At 32.0% G+C, this 15,200-nt stretch overlaps 4 protein-coding genes across 4 annotated transcripts; 2 read left to right on the top strand and 2 right to left on the bottom strand.

Moving 5' to 3' along the window:
- The first annotated feature begins 1,236 nt into the window (after positions 1-1,236).
- LOC122517976 (arrestin domain-containing protein 4) lies at positions 1,237-5,662 on the top strand. Its single transcript, XM_043636613.1, has 6 exons — positions 1,237-1,377; positions 2,599-2,723; positions 2,978-3,195; positions 4,242-4,388; positions 4,647-4,868; positions 4,964-5,662. Exons 1-6 carry the CDS (start codon positions 1,265-1,267, stop codon positions 5,153-5,155), a joined length of 1,017 nt encoding a protein of 338 aa, XP_043492548.1. The 5' UTR covers positions 1,237-1,264; the 3' UTR covers positions 5,156-5,662.
- A 4-nt stretch (positions 5,663-5,666) lies between these two features.
- LOC122517978 (UPF0235 protein C15orf40 homolog) lies at positions 5,667-7,168 on the bottom strand. The gene is made up of 4 exons (XM_043636615.1): positions 6,654-7,168; positions 6,293-6,380; positions 5,844-5,971; positions 5,667-5,772 (listed from the first exon to the last, which is right to left on the bottom strand). Exons 1-4 carry the CDS (start codon positions 6,759-6,761, stop codon positions 5,683-5,685), a joined length of 414 nt encoding a protein of 137 aa, XP_043492550.1. The 5' UTR covers positions 6,762-7,168; the 3' UTR covers positions 5,667-5,682.
- On the top strand, positions 6,506-8,255 carry LOC122517977 (coiled-coil domain-containing protein 124). Its single transcript, XM_043636614.1, has 4 exons — positions 6,506-6,633; positions 6,989-7,153; positions 7,296-7,570; positions 7,656-8,255. The coding sequence occupies exons 2-4, from the start codon at positions 6,995-6,997 to the stop codon at positions 7,849-7,851; spliced, it is 630 nt and encodes a 209-aa protein (XP_043492549.1). The 5' UTR covers positions 6,506-6,633; positions 6,989-6,994; the 3' UTR covers positions 7,852-8,255.
- A 324-nt stretch (positions 8,256-8,579) lies between these two features.
- On the bottom strand, positions 8,580-13,313 carry LOC122517979. The gene is made up of 4 exons (XM_043636616.1): positions 12,145-13,313; positions 9,632-12,038; positions 8,947-9,328; positions 8,580-8,851 (listed from the first exon to the last, which is right to left on the bottom strand). Exons 2-4 carry the CDS (start codon positions 11,413-11,415, stop codon positions 8,726-8,728), a joined length of 2,292 nt encoding a protein of 763 aa, XP_043492551.1. The 5' UTR covers positions 11,416-12,038; positions 12,145-13,313; the 3' UTR covers positions 8,580-8,725.
- Positions 13,314-15,200: the final 1,887 nt, after the last annotated feature.

Raw genomic sequence — 15,200 nt, forward strand, 5'->3', positions numbered from 1 at the left:
GGCGCCAGTTCCTTCGTATACTTCACGTTTTCTGGAACGAATATCGACCTCTCCTCGTCCTGATTATCTCTCGCGATTCTTTATCACGCATGTTTTACTTTTCTTCTTTCATATATATGATACATAGTGTGACTTGAAAATTCTTTATCATCTTATATATATATATATATATCAAATTCCTTCGTGTCATGTAATAATTCGACACGAGAATCCCATAGAATTATTTTTGTATTATATAAAATAGCGTATGAAACTTTGAATAATTTTAATCGAATGCTGTAAAGTACCTAGCGGTATATTTAATTTACAAATTATGCGAGACTATTGCAATGCTACAACTCGGCATATTTCAAAATTGCATTCCAATGCATGCATTTATCGATTATTAAAATAAAACTAATACTACTTAAACTTTTTTCGAAAAAAAGAAAAGGAAGAAACAAATTACATAGACGATCGCAAAATGAATTGTACAAAATGACGATTAAAAAAATGGATAAAAAAAAGAAGCACATCGAGTAAGTTAAAATCATGCAACTAGATTCGTTGAAACTCGATCGTGTTTGGATTCGTTCCGATGAGAACGATCGTCTCTCTGATTGGTTGAAAAGCAAGATCGTGAACAGGTAGGGAGCGAAAGTGAGCTGCACAGTAGTGAGTACCAAGAATGGTCAGGAGTGCGTGTTGCGTGTTTCACGAGAGTGCTACGAGTTGGGTTCGTGGTCGGAGTGTTTCAATATCCTCACGGATTGTCCAACTGCATACAAGTTCCTTTCATTTATCGCGTTGGGATAAAAAGAAACAGAAAGAGAGAAAGAGATAAAGACGGACAAAGAATAACACAAAGTGTTCCATCAAAATGTCGACCATATTGAAGACAGTTGCGTTAAATATTTTTTATACGCGAAGATAACAGAATAATGTGTGAATAATTGAAAAAGAAAAAGAAGAGAAAGAGTTAAAAAAACGTGGGCAAGGTTATGGGCGTGCTCAAAGGATTCCTATTCAGTGGTTCTCATTTATTCGTCATTGTGTTGGATATCAAAGAGAAGTTTGTTTCTTCTTGATCGGTGTAACGTGAAAATAGTTGTGACGTAAGCACCTGTGCGTAAACTCGTCTCTCGAGGATATATATTCCTCTCTCTCTCTCTCTCTCTCTCTCTCTCTTTCTCTCTATCTTTTTCTCTATTTTTTTCTGATTTTTTTTCTATACACATATATATATATATATAAAAGGAAAAAGGAAACTCGATAAGAAGAAAAGATGACGCGTAAACTGAGCAAGTTCTTGATATTCTTCGACAATACGAATCTATTATACTTTCCCGGTCATTTCTTGTCCGGACGTGTGCTCATCGAGCTCGACGATGAGGCATAGTAAGTTATTCCATATACGTTTCACTTTCTATTATGTATCAGTCTGTTTCTATAATAAAAATTCGAAATATCTAGGAGAAAAACAATATGGCGTGTTCTCAACTTCGCATTTCATATCTTTTTAACACTAGAATTATGAAATCCTTTTCAAATGATTTCTTTTTCAATTAATTACGATGTCACATATAATTAAAGTTAAATATTGTTTTTTAATTTATTCGATAAACGTGCTCTCTCGATATTTCTAGCGTTAATAACAAAAATAATGAATACCTTTTTAAAGATAGCATTTTTTCATTAATATTTATGAAATCGCGTATGTATATTTATGCATTTATGTATATAAATAAAATACAAAGTAGCCGATTGATTGATAATTTGTCGTTAAAGTATAATGTAACTTTCTTATCGCATTTAAATGCATTTGGCGTTTTCCAAAACTTTTTTAAAACTCATTCACGTGTTCCATCAATACGTTTGCATGTACAACAACGGTATAAAAGACACAGAGAGAATGTCCTTGGCATTTTAATTAGATTTATTCCGTAAATATTTTGTCTCTTTTTATTGAAACATGAAAAGGGGAGGTTCTTTTTTAACCAAAAATGTATGCCCGATCGCTATACTTTACGATATCATTTATTTAATAATAAACTGAATTATGTAATAATAAAGAAGAATACAACACGTATATGCGCACACATTTGCAATATATAAAATGATCGTGACGCCTCACTCAGATATTATTTATTTGTTGAAAAATACATACATGCATATATTTATTGACGTCATACTGTCATAATCATTTATTTAATAATAATAATAATAATCATTGAAATGTGTTGGTACGGTTACGTGAAACGTATACCAACAACATTACTAAAACGCGTGATAAAAATAATAATTATTACGAAATAACGACGGAAACGGAAATGAGTGCTGAACTTGATTTCGTGTGACGAAAAATAATCTTTTTTTCCTGCTTTTTCCGGAATTTCTCATATTCTGAAAAGGAAATAAAAGAGAATACCGGCGGCGGCGGTGGCGGCATATTATGCCAACGTTCGTACAAGAGATGCTTCCTTTGCAATTTACGATACAATAAACTCCACGAAGTATTGTATGTACTTCCATACATATACAAAACCTTGGTTCCTTAATAACATACTCTCACACACTCTCCCTCTCTCTCTCTTTCCCTAACTTACTGCGTTATTTCAGCGTCTCTGGATTGCATTTTCACGTTGTTGGTGAAGGAGTCGTTCGCGTTAGAAGCCAACGTGCTGAAAGGGTCTACGATAAAGAGAACTACATAGATTTTCGAATGAGACTTCTTGGCGAACCAGGTAATTCTAATTTATTTCTATCAATCGCTCAAGAAAAAGAAATGAAATCATGCGCCGGCATTTTATTGGAAATTGTTTTTTTTTTTTTTTTCATTGAAAAATTAATTAAATTACACAACTACCATATTAAATTTTCATTGTTTCCAATAAAATACTTAACATTTTGATGGTTTACTTTTTCTTATTGTTGTTTGTTGTTCTTTCTAAAATTGAAAATATATTATTAATTGTTCAATTGAATGTTTTATATTCAGGGGAAGGACCGTCGCTCCTATCACCAGGGATTCACAGTTTTCCTTTTAAACTAGGCTTACCCTTGGGCTTACCATCAACTTTCTTAGGTAAACATGGTTGGGTTCAATATTATTGCAAAGCTGCGCTACGAGAACCAGGTGGATTGACGCATAAAAATCAACAGGTTTTCATCGTTATGAATCCAATCGATTTGAATCTCGAGCCACCGATTTTAGCGGTTAGTTCGTTAAAAATAATTCATTAATTAATTATCTTATTTTTCAGATATATAGATTTTCTTTTAAAAAGATTAAACGCGAAATGTTCAAGATAAACTTCGATTTCTATTTTTTTTTATTTATTATAAAAGTACGATGATATAATTAATGTTTTTAAAATTAATGACAAGAAAAACTTGAATATTTTCCTTCGAAATAGGGTCGACCACCTCGTAAAATGAAAATATACGCTTTCTTTCGCGTGTTTAAGATTAAACGAATCCTCCAAGCGTAAATTAATAAAACTGGGTTTCAAATATCGGTCATTGACTTTTATGGAAAAGATTTAAAAAAGCAAGCGAGTAAAATGCATTGAAATTTTCGTATTCCAATGGAACAAAAAGGTATTTTGGAAATGAAATTTATTTGAATGAAACTAAAACTATCATTTATATTAAAAGAACAATTCCAATTGATATATTATGAATTTATTTGTAAATCTATTATCTCACGTCGCGTTAAATTTTATTTTCCAAAGCTTAACTTTTTCATTACTGGTGACCCATCTATATGGGGGTCCCTATGGATCGTATCATTTGACGATACGTATTTATCAGGAAATTTGGATGAAACGATACTCGCGCTAAGGCATATCGTAATGAAAGAGTTAAAGAGGCCATTTGAATAAAAATTCGATTGAAAAGAATGTAATACAATTCATACATCTATACTTATATAAAAGAGGAACGATATATTCTTCATTTACGTTTCAAATAACAATGATACATAAGCAAAAGCAACGTGAGATAATAGTTACGTAGGCACATGACATTGAGAATGAAACGTAGCCGCATTATTGCTACTGTTATGCATTTCACGTTACGGTTGACTCGTTTGATCATCGAACAACTCTTTCTCTTTCTAGTTGTGCAACACGTTGAACTTTCAAAATATACCGCCCATAACGCGCTACAACGTTACCAACTTACGAAATCTCACACACCCTAGGTTAGTAACTTAATATCTAGTCATAGTAACTTAATACACTTCTTTCCGTGTGGTTTAGCAACCTGCCAGGCAAGAGATAGAACAACGGGTTGGCGTCTCCTGCGTGTCGGGTGGCCCGGTCTTTTGCAGAGTGAGCTTGGATCGAGGCGGATATGTTCCTGGAGAAAGCATCGGCATCTCTGCTACGGTTAATAATCGTAGCAAGGTACGTTAGTTTATAATTATTACAATATTTCTTGTATTTTATTTTTCATATTTCTTTTTTTTCTATATTAAACAAGAAAATTATAAATTATATTATTTTTAATGCACGCACGTGATGAAAAGAACTCTCTCCATGATCGAAATAATCATTAATATCATGATTCAAAAAAACAACTCTGATTATCTTGATTAATCAAAAAGAAAGATTTCATATTTTTCTATATACTTTATTAACAAAATTGTTAATATAATTTATCAGGTGACGATGAAATCAACGAAAGCTTCCTTAACGGAAACGATTCAATATCTATGCCGTGGAAAGGTGCTGGCTAGTGAAACACGAGAACTAGCTAGCGTATCGAGAGGAAAAATCCGGCCAGGTGAAGGTGAAGAATGGCTGAACGAACAAATGTACGTTCCACCTTTACCACCGACAAATCTCAGAGGGTGTCATTTGATCAACGTACTGTATCATGTTTATGTATGTATTCGAGCTACTTGGATAAAATGATATATTCTAATATAATGATATCTAATTCTATGTCTTATGTAATATATTTCTTTGTTTCTGTATAGTTCGTTATAAGCCCAAAGAGCCTAGATAAGGAGATAAAACTACAGATACCAATCGTACTGGCCACGTATCCGCTAAGACAGGAAGGAGCACCAGCAGGTACTGCACCTTCCAAACGTGGAGCACATTACCCTTCCACTCTACCTATTTTTAGACCATGGCTCGACGACAAAGCTTTTGAGATACAAGAATGAATGAATGTATTTTTAATGTTTTATACTATTTGAAATCATCAAAACGTGTGCAATAACCAGAACACGATAAGTCTGATTTATAAAAATCGGAAAAATCAAAGAAGATGAAATACGCTTATAACACTGCTTTTTAATTTTATTTTTTAAAAAGATTTGAAAATTATGGCATAATTAATTATTTCTTGATCCAAATATATTGAATGTTTACTAAGAATATACTCGAGATTCTAATGAATTAGTTGACTAATTTTATTAAATATTTCATTGAAAAAAACTTATACTAAAGATATATTATTATATTAATACATTTTTAATGTTCTAAATACTTAGATAGTATTTATATGTGTATGAGGTACATCAAAATCCGTCCATTTTAAAAATGAAATAAGAAAGATTAAGATATTTTTAGATTGTCGTATATTGTATGTACGACAGTTGTATACGAGTTATAAAGAGAATAGAAATGATGAAAGAAGAATAATATAATAAAAAAATATTAATATCACATGGATGTGTTTATAAATTATTTAATTATTCATTTCTTTTCTAAATTTTTCCAATGCTTGATCCACTGTAATTCCAGTCGCAGTGATTACTTTTTGTCTACCTTTCGATCCCTTAAAGAACAAATGAAGTAAATTATGCGTATACATGGAAATAATCAAGAAATATTAAACGAATTACTTACTCTATCTAATGTTACATCTGATTTTTTTAAACCTAATACGGATGCTAAATATTTGACGAGCTCAGTATTTGCTTCGCCTTGTACTGGAGGCGCAGATATTGCAACGCCTACAGCTTCTTCTGAAATATCTGTTCCATATAATTAATATTATTAAAAACTAAAAGTAGATTGTAGGTTTTCTATGAATAAATATTGGAGATAAATATATGGAGACCAGATGTCTTCATGGAAAGTATGCAATGCATCTGAATTAACTTTTTATGACTTAATATGAATTTTATTTAATATTTCTTATTTTTTCTATTTTTTTTGTACAGAAACAAAGTTATGATACAAGTGTCTTGATTAATTAATTAACATAAATAATTTCTTTTGAAAACATCTATGTCCAAATAGTTTAGTTTAATTAAAATCAAAACGCATAAAACACCTGAGTGTGAGTTTATTACCTGTTATACCATTATTTTTAGCACTAGGTTTAGCTTGAATTTTAATTAATATACTTCCATCTTTACTAACAGTTACAGGTCCGGTTATCTGTTGAAATAATAAATAAAAGTAGGAAATATATAAGAAACATTTCTTTACACAAGTTAAATTGTATTAACAAACTACAACGTGTGTCAGACTAAAGCTTTAATTCAGCAAGAAATTCGCAAGCGCCATCTGTAAAAATAGTTTACTATAGCTTAAGTAGACGAGTGGATCAGAAAATGTTATGTTGTTGTCATAATAGGTGATCGATTATTAATCAGAGTTAGTTATCCTGATTTTTTTCGTGCGTTATTTGGTACGTAAAAAAAGATTTACCGTATTATTTACATCAACAACGACGTTCGAAGATTTTTTAGATTTCTTGCCTCCTTGTTTCGACATTTTTCTAATAATGATAACGTTTCGTATTAATTTATTCCACATTAAGATAAGTTAAAGATAAAGTATCTTCGGACATTTGGTTATTTATTATTTAATTATATACGTTATTAATTAAATCGTGTTTTTTGATATTGTATGTCGTTTAACCTCAACAAGTTTAGTGACTGGTGTGTCTGCCGTATTACCGTGTTACCAACCTCTCAACGATCGAATATTTTTAACCGCGTAATTTGAAATATAATAATGATGATTCTTTGTTTTTATATTAGATCATAATGCCTAAGAAATTTGTGGGTGTGAATAGCAAGGCTGTTGCAGCCAGAGAAAGAAAAGCTGCTGCTAAGGAAGCTGAGAATACAAAGAAAGCTTTGGAAGCTGAAGAGAAAGCTTGGCAAGATGACGATAAGCAATTATTAAAGAAGAAACAGAAACAAGTACGTGTGTGCGTCCTGGTAGTATTATATTCTAGATTTAAAAAAAATTCTTTCCAATACTTATTGTTTATTTAAAAGATATGTAATTAATGATTAAACATGTTGATAATAATTATGCAATGTTGCGTCAATTTGGATGTAGGAAGAGCTCGAAAAGAAGAGGCAGCAACAATTAGAAAAAAAGGCAGAAGTTAAAGCTTTATTAGAACAAGAAATGGCGACTATTAAAGTAGGAGGCAAACAACCTATTGCTAAGATTACAAAGTGTGAAATATTGGAAGCTACAGAGAGACGCAATCAAGCCGCCAAGATTGAGAAAAAGAAAGAGAAAGAGAAACCGATAGAAGAAAATTTGAATAGGATTGTTATTGAAGGTGAAAGCGCGCATGGCATAGATGAAGCTTTATCCATTTTAAGGTAAGCATATTGGAAACTCATAATTTACAAAACTACATATATTTAGATTTATCTACGCATAAACTATAATTGATCATTTTTATAGCGTCAAAGATCCGGAAGTTGATCGCCATCCGGAAAAACGTTTGAAAGCTGCTTATGCAAGTTTCGAAGAGAAAATGATGCCCATTATTAAGGAACAAAATCCAACTTTAAGGCTCAGTCAATTGAAACAGATTTTGAAAAAGGAGTGGATGAAGTCTCCGGAAAATCCGCTCAATCAGAAGCTTTTTAATCATTGATATTAGCGCATCTCTATCAATAGTCTACACACTTTCACATGACTGAATATAACATTATTATCTTAAATGTTTTACGGAAAAAAAAAGAAAAAGAGAAAAAGAAAAAGAAAATAAGAAGTAATATGTGTAAGTATAACGGATCATATTGGTTCACAGTTTTATTGTAAACGAATAAGTTATACTCCAAAATGCCACAAGATATAAAAAGAAAATTAACATAATAATATAAAACATCTTTGGTACAACTTATGCCGCGAATCTATAATAGCCTCCGTTCGGTATCTTAAATATTGCTTATTGACAGAGAGACCCTTTGTCGAAGTTGATGAAAAGATTCTAAAAAAAAAAAAAAGAAAAAAAAAAAAGAAATAATAAAATTTAAAAAATATCTCTTAACAAACATATATAAGTTTTGGCACAGTTATTATGCTGCAAGTGTAGAAGATATTTTTTACAAATTTCGCTATTATCGTATCATTCTATAAAACGTAATAATAAAAGTATAATCAACAAGGTAGAGCTTGAAGTAAAAGATTTTCAGTAGCATCAGAAATCTGTCCTCTCTTTATACGAAATGAGATTTTGTTAAAAAAAACAAATTTTAAGTTATCTATAATACAAATAAAAATGAGATAATGTATGCGAAATTTTTCTATGATGTAAGTATGTATGTATGTATGTATGTACACTTTAAAAATTTAATAGAAAACCAAAAAAATAAGAAAGAGGACTATTAATATCATTTATCTAATTTGTATCTAACTACGAGCTTGAATACCCGTAAAAAGAACTTGATATTTCGGCGTGTCGATCATTGCTTATTCGAGATTACATTTTTTCATCTGGAATGAACAATATCGAAATACTAATATTGCTACCAGTTCTTATTCTTCCACAAATCTATGAAACAGTGTATCATATGATTCAGTTGATCAGGACAATCCGTCATAGGTGTGTGCCCCGCACTTGGAATAGCTTCGAGAAAAGCTTTTACCATAGTCTGAAAGAAGAAACAAACAAATGAAAAAATGAAGAAATGAAAGAAAGAAGTTAAGTATAGATGTATTATTTTTGTATGTGTTTTAATTAACTAACCCTTTCCATTTGACACTCTTGTACAAGCGATACTTTGTTATCCTTCAATCCATGTATGAGAAGAGAAGGTGTAAAAATTCTTCTATGGAAAACGTAATCTCCTTCAGGCCAAGCCATCCCATTCAAAACGTATCTCATATGAGATGGCCATTGTTCGACTGGTTCAGGACCACAATAAGGATGTTGACGACCTCTTGCAGAATAGAGTATATCTCTATGAAGGCCGCACATCAAAAGTGGTGACAAAATAGCTCTTAGAAAGCATCGTCCAGCACCTTCTTTCGTAGGCGGTGCCAATGGCGTTGGTCCACCACCGGATATTAGAACAAGTTGATGAATATTGCTGTCGTATTTGCAAGCCAATGCTGTTGCAAAACTGCATCTATAAAAGTACAGGCGGCAACGTAGATGACGATGATGATAATAATAATAATAACGAAAAGAAGACGTATATATTTTCTTATTGCATCAAATGTTAATTTCAATATAACCCACGAACTGGCCACGCAAAAATTATTCAAACGTTACATACGTGTAGGTAGTAATTACCTGGTTAACCATGAACGGTTAAAAAGTGAACGTTAAAAAAGAAAGTTTCTCAATACGATGTTCTTCTGTATTATGACATTATCTAACATATGTGTATACATAGGGATAGAAGAATTAGTTAATAAGAATTAATTACCCATAATTATGTGCTATCAGGATACACTTTTGACCTGGTTTAAAAGCGTAATAATGTAGTACCATCTCCAGATCTTTCAATAACTTGTTAAAGAGGTAATCCTTCGATCGATCAGGTGCCGAGCTCATACCGTGTCCTAAAAGATCAGGAGCAATGCAAGGATAACCCATAGCTGAAAAATATTCCAATTGATGTTCGAAAATATCTGCCGATGAACCAAACCCGTGTAAAAAGACCAACGTTGGTTTACAATTTCTTCGAAATACTACAAAATCGTGCGGATTTTGTTCGCAATTGGACAATACCGTTGATTCGTCCAAGTTGGGCCAATTTTTTCTATAATCCTCCATCTCCAAAGGCGTCGTTGTTTCTTTTCTAATATTAATCGTTTCTATCTTTTTATCGTCATTACGTTTAGATCTTCTTTCAATGTTCGTACGAAACCTTGCACAAAATTTCGTTCCCATCGTTGTATCTTTCTTATCAGAAGTTTCCACATTATCGTTTTCTAATTCTAATCGGACATTTTCAAACTTCGGATCTTCGATCGAATTCTCCAATTGGCCGATATCCATTACGATTTCTTCATCCTTTGTATCATTTTTCTTCAATACAACTACATCATTTAACTTACTTAATTTATTATTTTCTTCATCATTTTGATGAATTTCTTGTGAAGATTCGTTAGGTTTTCCATCGTCGTTGGTTCTCAAATCTTCCAAACTATTTTTCAAAGGAGTTCTACCTAATTTTTCATCGATTATTCTCAAGAGAGATTGCTCGAGACTTGGTTCTTGATCAGGTTGAAATTCAATAGTTTCAACACTATTTATACCAGAATCTATACAATCTAATTGTTCTAAAATGACTTCATTAGAATTAAGTATGTAATAGTCGGTACAATCGGGATCGTGTGCCGAACCAAGAAAAGCATGATTTAAAAATCCATCGCAGGCCGTTGTTTCAACGCTCGTATTTTCATTCCCTCCTCGAATGTTCTTCTTGTCGGTATGAAAGGAAAAATTAATTTCATTGAATAATTCATTTTTTTGGGGATTATTTTTCGATGCCAATTCATCCTGACGAACTATTCTCAATCTTTCCTCCTCATCCTCATGAAATTGAATCTTAGAAACATTTTCATTTAAATTGGCAACATATTTAACCGTATCGTCTAATATTTCTTCGAGCAAAACGTTGATATACCTTTCCAAATCCTTGACTATTTTATTTTTATCTTTGATTTCTTCGTTCGTCGATGGCGTTAAGGGTAAACTTCTCGAAGGATCTGCTTCAATTTCGTCCTTTGTTTTCCTTTCATTATTATTATCGTGTTTTACGTCGGGTATATGTAATTTCTGAAGATTGGCCGATACCCTTTGTTCCAGTTCTTCGATATCCTTTGCCGATTTTTCTAAACCTTCGTGAAGACTATTCCTTATACGATTTAATTCCGTCGAGATAATTTCTTCGTCGTTGGTGCTCAATCTGCTCGATTGTCGAAATGAACATCTGCAGTTGTTAGAAGAATGAGGTCTTTTCAACCAGCGAGCAAAAAAATTATCATTGATTATCGTTTCGGATTTATTGTCATTAGTATTATCGTAATACCATTCGCCCTTTAAACTTGGCTTTAATACTCTCAAAGTTCTACGTGGTCCTACGATGAAGAAGTCACAATCCGTTAATTCGACCTTAGCCGGACCAATTCGATTACGATTTTTCCAACATTCGAAAAATTTCATGTACCATTTTGGCTCGATCGGTTCTTCTTTCGTACTCATTATTTCCAATGTTTTCAGATCGATAAGAAGATCATCGTGTCCGATCGTTTAATAAAAACATCATCGAATTTATTTCACTTTATTTCCCCCAACCAAATTTTAATCTCTAAATTGAATCTCTAAATTGAATCTCTAAATCGAATCTCTAAATCGAATCCTTCGTGTGAACATGAATTTATTAATAATTCATTCAATATACTCTTCTTACTACGTCAAACAGTAGACAAATAAATCAGCCAATCGGCAAAGAGGATTTTTATTCGTAAATGGTAATCGAAATTCACTTAACGATTTACGTATGGAAGATGATACGTATCTCTCTTAGGCTCTTCCGTTCTTTTGTCTTTCGAACTTTGCGATGATGATAATGATTACAATTATTATTATTATTACAATTGCTCGAGTAAAGAAATATTTTCGTAAGAAACACGACAGTTTGCACAATTTTTTTCCACGAAGGATATAGAAATTGTGATCATTCGTTCGGAAAAAAAAAAAAAAAAAAAAAAAGAGAAACTTTTCCTTCTCTTTGCGAAAACGATGATGATTTTCCCGAGATACGTTTTTTTTTTGTCTAGATGAACATTTCTTCTCTTTTTAATTATCCTGGACTCTTCGAAACTCTATAAACAAAAAAGTAACCAATTTGAGGGATTATTATTAACGTTTTTATTTTTGTATTAAAGGCGAATAGTCAATTGAAAAGAAAAAAACATAAAAATAACTTACACTTATACACTTATCATACTGTCGGTAGGATAATAACGAATGTAAATGAATAGATAATCGTTAGAGTGTATTTCAATGTTTAGTAGCTGTTCTTACAAAGAATCGTCGACTCATCGATATAAATGATAGTCTTTCCTGTTTGCGTGTGTATGCGTGTGTGCATGTATTATGTTTCCGATAGACTATAGAAATATTTCTTGCATTAGGTATTACATTTTCTAACGTTCTCGAGCATCGAGTTTAGTTGTTTGTGAAAAGTAATATTCATACGCGGCGGACACGCGAATGAACATTATCATTCACGTTTGTATCGTGTTTTGATGTTAATAATAATATTCGCATAATGTCTCTTTTTCATGTCTACGATAAATAATAATCGTACGCGTGAGTAGAAACGTTTATGCCAAAGGAAGTTAAAAAATATCGATAAATTACTCAACGAGTGTGTTGTTGCTATAACTTAAACATATCAAATACGAGAGTATTCGGAGTTTTCTTTTTCCTTTTTTTTTTCTCTATATATTCTTATTAATCATATATTTATATATTAATTCTATGATGTCGCGATACTTATTTTTAGTGTGCGTGTATGGTAATAATTATTTTATTATGTAAATCGATTTAGATTTGGATTATTAATCTTTACATTTCAATTATGTTACTTTCACATTTCTTTAGTTTCCATTAACGATTTCAAATGATCTCGCCTGTTAATTAATTATCATATTACTTTCTACGAATTTGATTCGATCATTTTTCATCTTTTTTTATTTCCTTTTGTTTTGTTATTCTAATCAATTATTTCTCAATCTAACATAAGTGTCGGTAAAACCGGATCAAGATAAATCGATATTACCTGGCAAGTATGTTTTACATAAACGTACGTTGTAATCATATATTAAATACATTTTCGCAAAAGCATAAATTTTTAGAATAGAAAGTTGGAAATCGTATTATATGAACTAACGGTTCTAACGTTCTCTCTAGTGAGAGTCTCGAATTAGTATTCTTGAATTCTTCATATCATATATATTGCGGTTATCAAACATAGGTACATGCAATACTAATACATATATACATATATGCATACATACGTATAGATCGACTTTCATTTTAGAAAACTTGCGTATCACTTAGATAGAAATCAAAATTAATAATTACAATTAATATAATTATTAATATTCTTTAGGATTTTTATATATAATTATCTTTTTTACGAAATTCTTTCGTAAATTTTATATATATTTCCCATTAGAGAACATTTTATTTTCTTGTAATAATATAAAAATAATTATTATATTCAATAATTGACTGTAAATATTAACAAATCATTAAGAATTTATTTATTATTATTTTCTTGATGTAATTTTTATTTCAAAATAACGAATAAATAAAATTCTTTTCGGGTAAACATTTTTTCTTATTATACTAAGGAATTTGGATTTCTTGTTAATTAAAAAATTAGATTGTTTATTTTAATAGCGATATTAAGTTGAAAGTACGAAATCTTTGATGCAATACGCGCGTAAATCAGAGTTGCTCGAGTTGAAACGTACTTTTTTTGTTCGTAACGAAGAGGAGGGGGTTAAGACACTTTGCCCTTCGTAAATGCATCCGACCTTCAAAGCACACTCGTCAGATATCAAAGTTGACCGCCGGGAGCTTTTCTCACTCTTCATTCATCGTCGGACACTTGTTGCGTCTATTAGTGGTTCTCATTTTTAACGAGACGCAAATTATTTACAATCCATAATACAAATATTTCTTTTTTCTTTTTTTTAATCAATTCTAATGGAATGACTTTTTCTTTCGTTTAAATAAATCATTATCAGTCTCCAAATAATGATACAAATATAAATATCATTGCAACGTCAAGCTATCTCGATGAGAACCATCATGCGACTGGAGTGAAACGCATAAGAGTATTTTCCCTCTTAACTTCCAAAGAAAAAAAAATATAAAGAAAAGAAAAAGGAAGAGAGTAAGAGAGTAACCCTTTTACAATGATTAAGTACTCTTTTAATAATCTTTTTATCGCTTAAGAAAACTAAAACATAACCTTCCACACACCTTCAAGACCAGAATGGCAACCACGGTGACGAGGAAGATGCAAACATCAGTAACGGAGTAATGTAATATCAATGAAAGTAATATTGTGTAAATCATGTTTACCAAGTTTACCAAGATTGATGTCACACTGAATCATACGATGATTTCAATGAAATATTATCTACATATAAAATGAAATCATTTTCAAACTAGGACCAATAGGCTAAGAGAATTCTATTTGTGGTTCGTTGAAGAAAAGGCACGCAAGGACACGCACACGCGGACGCACACACACATAGAAACACCTAGAATAATAATTTCCTCCGTGTTAACGATCGATCGATCGTTCGAACGATCGATTGATCTAATAATTAATTTCAACGAAAAGAGAAAATAATAAAAAGAATCGATAAGTCGATTATATTCGTTTGACCAATCGATTGATACTTGCCCTTCGACCACCAACGACGATCTCAGGAATAACTCTAATTTAATACTTGTATGTTTGTGTTGATTTTTGATGTTTTATTTCGACACAGCGACAACTATAATTTGAAGTATAAATAATAATGATAGATAAACCGTTGTAAGTTAACCGCGTCGTAGAGACGTGCCGACTGATTCAACGTCGAGGTAACAGCGCGCATTTTCGTGGGCGTGGAAGCACGGTATCGAGACGGGAAAATTAAGGACGATCGGCAACGAGCCGCGCGCCTCGGGTCACGGCGGCCATTGCGCGTCTCACTTGCTCGTTCTCGCTAATTCCTATTGAACGCGAGAGTGCGCCACCCCACTCTTCGACTTTCCGACGGGCCCCGATTCTTAAACTTCGGTTATCCTCGCTGTTCCTCGCTGTTCCTCGCTGTTCCTCGCTCTTCCTCGCTCTTCCTCGCTGTTCCTCGATCATCTTCGTTTCACCGAAGGGACTAACCGCCAAATTGGAATATACCTACGCGATTTATTATTTATTCTTCATTTATATTAGCATGTATAGTCATTATTTCATT

Source organism: Polistes fuscatus, unplaced genomic scaffold, assembly GCF_010416935.1.
Source record: "Polistes fuscatus isolate 324 unplaced genomic scaffold, CU_Pfus_HIC Scaffold22, whole genome shotgun sequence".
Lineage (NCBI taxonomy): Eukaryota > Metazoa > Arthropoda > Insecta > Hymenoptera > Vespidae > Polistes > Polistes fuscatus.